The following is a 4,719-nucleotide window of genomic DNA, read 5'->3' on the forward strand; positions in this document are numbered from 1 at the left end:
TCGGCCACCAGCGCTCCGTCCATCTCCAGCTCCATGTGTGTGTCGGTGGGCGGATACACACCTCTGGCCTCGCACTGCACACACACACGCTCCCCCAGCACCACGCGCTCCAGGCCCGATAGCAGGGGGGCCGAGGGGAACGCTGCACACACACACACACACACACACACACACACACACACAGGGTTAACATGTTGCTCATGTTGCACATGACATTATGATAATGACAGTGTACAGTGTACAGTTTAACATGTTACACAGACATTACACTATATACAGTGTAGATAGACCTTAATGCACACTGAGCGTGATGCGCACACACGTGTGCGCGCGCACGCACACACACACACACACACACACACACACACACACACACACACACACACACACACACACACACACACACACACACACACACACACACACACACACACATATTTGCTTGACAGTGTAAGTAGACCTACTTACCCACATAGGCTAGCCTGGGTTACTAATATTACAGTGTAGGTTACACACACACACACACACACACACACACACACACACACACACACACACACACACACACACACACACACACACACACACACACACACACACACACACACACACACATTCTTTCGTATGTGGAGCGAAGGAGTGTGACTTACAAAAGACCTTTACAGTGACCTGGCGCTGTTTCACTTGCTCCCCGCACTTGGCTCGGCACACCAGCTGGTTCTCGTGATGCTTCTGCACGGAGCTGTACGCGAGCTGCGCTTCTTCGCTCGTCTCACTTTTGTCCACGAACAGCGGCCGGTCCTCCTTTCCCTCCCACATGAACGTGGCGGGGCCATCGCAGCCCTTGACGCGGCACACCACCGTCTCCCGGTCTCCGATGCGGAACACGGCCTTCTTTGGAGACACTTCCACAGAGAAGGACAAGACTACACACACGCGCGCACGCACACACGCAGAGGCAAATACCATTGTTGCCGAATTGTAATTACTATATTCAATCAGCTTTTGGATAAAACTAAAACTAAAACACAACACAAGCATTTAGTCATCAATAGATAACAAATACCATTAAGGAACGCGCATTTATTTTTTTCATTAGCTATCAGCCAATCAATAGGCCTAGGCCTAATCATATGCGCTCCAGTCACGTAAAAGAATGTAAAGCCTAGAAAAACACTGCGAGTTGCGCTGTGCTGTGCGTATTGCGCAAACTGTGGCATCCATTCCAAATCACCTCGACTCTCACCTCACTGCCGTTCCACTCCCAGAGTTAATCAAAGCGGCATCCTCTCATCCATCCAGTTGAAAAACAAAGGTAGAGGATATAATGCCAATCAGCAATGGAATGGGACTATTCTAATAATCATCTGTGAACTAGGCCTACCTTGCAGTGACTGTTCTCCTCTCGTCCACCCAAAACCACCACACCTTCATAACTGCCTAACATTATTTAATAAGTTTATAACTTATACTTGAATTTTTCATGCTCATGTGCCGTTGTAAGCGAGCGGAGAATGACAGTTCATCTTACCTGCTGGCGGGAACAGCAGCATCCAGAGAAGAGAAAGCGACATGATGAGTTTCATATGGTTATCCTCTGTGTCTTCTCTTTTCATAGTTTCACACTGAACAGCTTGGTCTCCTCTCGTTTCTCCCCTTCTTATTTATGTTCTCATGGGGGTCCAGGGGGTGGGCGGTGGGGGCTTACTAAAATGTGGCGCACGCCCCCGTTTAAATTCCAAATGTGTCCGAAAGAAATTCCCAGAGTGCGTCGGAAGCCAAAACGGACACGAGCGCCCTCCACTGCTCAACACTGAACACAGAGCACACTCTCTCTCTCGCTCTCTATCACTTCCCAGGCCCGTAGCCAGCATTGTGGTGGGGGGATCTTTTCCCCTCGAAAGTGGACTTTATTTGGCTCCCGGCTCCAATGTTTCCCAAATACACTAGCACACTAAACATATTTTAATTTAGACATACTTTATTCATTATAAGTTTGTCGCAAGTCTGTTGTTGCTGTCCTTAATTGTTTGTCTGTTGCTCCCCACTCTTAACATAAATGGACATGAATTGCTTCAAATGAGCCATCTCCCCACATAGTGTCGGCCCAGTGTTGACTCAGTTACTGCTATCTGACAGTTACTGTCTATGGAATGGCCTTCCAGTCAAAGTGGGATGCAACATAGTTGGGGGGTTTGAGTGGGGGTGGGGGATGAGAGGGGGGGTTCAAACGAACACCTCGAATCCCCCCTGGCTACGGGCCTGTTTCCCCCTCTCTTTTGCCTCTGTTCACCAGCCACCTCCTCAGGATGACAGCGTGGATAGTGTGTGTGTGTGTGTGTGTGTGTGTGTGTGTGTGTAAGAGAGAGAGAGGATGAAAGTGGACAGTGGGGTGAAGGAGAATAATTATGGATGAATGAAACGAAACAGATCAAAGCAGGGAGAGAGATCAGAGGGAGGTGTTCCCTAACAAACGCACGCACGCACGCACTCTCTCTCTCTCTCTCTCTCTCTCTCTCTCTCTCACACACACACCACACACACACACACGGATTGCCAACTGTCCCTTGAAATACGGAATTGTACGGAATTGGCCTACTACACAATTTGGTTAAAATGCAATTGCATCTAAGAAATACAAACATTTCTCAGGGAGGGCCACCAGACAGGGGTGAGGTGTCCCTTATTTTCCCACAGACCCTAACAGACCCTATCACACACACACACACGCACGCACGCACGCACGCACACACGCACGCCACCACACACCACACACGCACACACACACAGGATTTGACAGATTATTGGACACTGACAGAGAAGTGAAGATCTGAATGGATGGATTGAATAGCTGTTAAGTTAGCTGCTGATAAGGAAGGTGGAGTTGTGATTGGATAATTAATAGGGAAGTAAAGTGGCGATTGGATGATAGATAAGGATGAATAGTAGTGATTGGCTACAAGGTGAGACTGTGTCTTCAATGGTTGATAAGAGAGAAAAGTGTTCTGACTGAATGATAAGATGGAGATTTGAATATGGTGATAATAAGATGCACAGATGTAAGATGTAAGGTGTGTGTGTGTGTGTGTGTGTGTTTGTGTGTGTGTGTGTGTGTGTGTGTGTGTGTGTGTGCATGTGCGTGTGTGTGTGTGTGTTTGTGTGTGTCGGGCAACACATTCTCTCTCTGATCTCTCTTCCATCTCTCTACATCCATCTATCCTAATTCTCCTTCATCCTCCACAATCTCTTCTCCATATCTCTATGGTTGACCAAATGAGTGAAATCACGTGGTTTCTGTCCTGAGAGGGGAAAAACTTTCATCTCACAGTCTGGCCATGTGAGTGTTTGAGGAGGAGTACTTGGACTCCCCCTCCTCCCCCACGCTCCACTTCCCACTCTTACTTTCACTTTCCATTGTTCTTAGTAGTGAGCGTGCGCGCGCACACACAAACACACACACACACACTTGGTGCCGGGGATTGTATGTGAGGGGTGTTAAAGGAAGGGCTGGATCCAGAAATGAACTTATCGAGCCAGTTTATGGAGCCATCACACACAAACACACACGTGAAAACACGCGCGCGCACACACACACACACACACACACACACACACACACACACACACACACACACACACACACACACACACACACACACACACACACACACACACACACACACACACACACACACACACACACACACACACACACACACACTTACTGGCATGGCTTTGAGCTTTTTCACAGACACTGAGGGAACATGTCATGTCTTTTATTTTGGTAATAAATGCATACTTTCTATTGTTATTTTTACGATATAATTGTTTTGGTGGTGCAGTAGCATTGGTCTAGAGCCATTTCTAATTTGTAATATCCGTTTTCCTTTTTCGTCGTCGGCTCTTCTCTTCTGCCTTATTGTGATACAGTAGGCCTATATGATATGATATATAATATGTTGTGTTGGATATTATGTGGTATCATTTAAGATGTGCTAGCTGCACCATTTCAGTTTGGAAAGGGTCTCAAACACATCTACCAAACATACAGCCAGATTCTAAAAAATATACATTTCCCAAAGGAATCAGGAATGGTAGAGGGAGAAGTTTGCATCTTTCAAGAAGAGTATGATATTTATGCAGGACGCTGCTGGCATCTGAGTGGAACACATTGTTGATCCAGCCATGGGCTCATCTACCTATCATCATTCTGAATGAATTTTTAAAATTGTAAATAATGAATGACATTTGGCGGTATGGATTCTGTTCAGAGGAGCCCCCCTATTTCCACGAGCACCATAAAAAGCAGAGTCAGCGGTTACTGAATTCTCACCCCGCCTGACCTGAACAGGGAGAGATAAATATTCCCCCATGAACAGAACCAGGCGACATAAGAGAACATGCCATGTCAATCACGACAAGGTGGAGTAGGGGGAGGAGGTGGGTAGCAAAAAGCAAGCAATGTACGGTTGAGGGAGAAAGGAATTTAAAGGGACACTGTGTGAGATTTTTAGTAGTTTATTTCCAGAATTCATGCTACCCATTCACTAATGTTACCTTTTTCATTAATATTTACCCACCACCATGAAATTCTAAGTATTCATTATGACTGGAAAACTTGCACCTTTCATACATGAAAAGGGGGATCTTCTCCATGGTCCGCCATTTTGAATTTCCAGAAATAGCCATTTTTAGCTGCAAAAATGACTGTACTTGGGC

General features: G+C 46.4%; 1 protein-coding gene across 1 annotated transcript in view; it reads right to left on the reverse strand.

Annotated features, from left to right (window-relative positions):
- The window catches only part of vcam1b (vascular cell adhesion molecule 1b), an 18,807-nt gene extending 17,169 nt beyond the window's left edge, over window positions 1–1,638 (reverse strand). Inside the window, exons 1-3 of the mRNA XM_063200760.1 lie at window positions 1,532–1,638; window positions 651–926; window positions 1–142 (exon numbers count right to left, since the gene is read on the reverse strand). The exon at window positions 1–142 is cut by the window's left edge and continues 143 nt beyond it. Coding sequence (XP_063056830.1) covers window positions 1–142; window positions 651–926; window positions 1,532–1,616 — 503 coding nt within the window. The 5' untranslated portion in view covers window positions 1,617–1,638. The remainder of the gene's footprint in view (window positions 143–650; window positions 927–1,531) is intronic.
- Between the last annotated feature and the right edge of the window lie 3,081 nt (window positions 1,639–4,719).

This window comes from Engraulis encrasicolus, chromosome 6, assembly GCF_034702125.1.
Source record: "Engraulis encrasicolus isolate BLACKSEA-1 chromosome 6, IST_EnEncr_1.0, whole genome shotgun sequence".
NCBI classification, from domain to species: domain Eukaryota; kingdom Metazoa; phylum Chordata; class Actinopteri; order Clupeiformes; family Engraulidae; genus Engraulis; species Engraulis encrasicolus.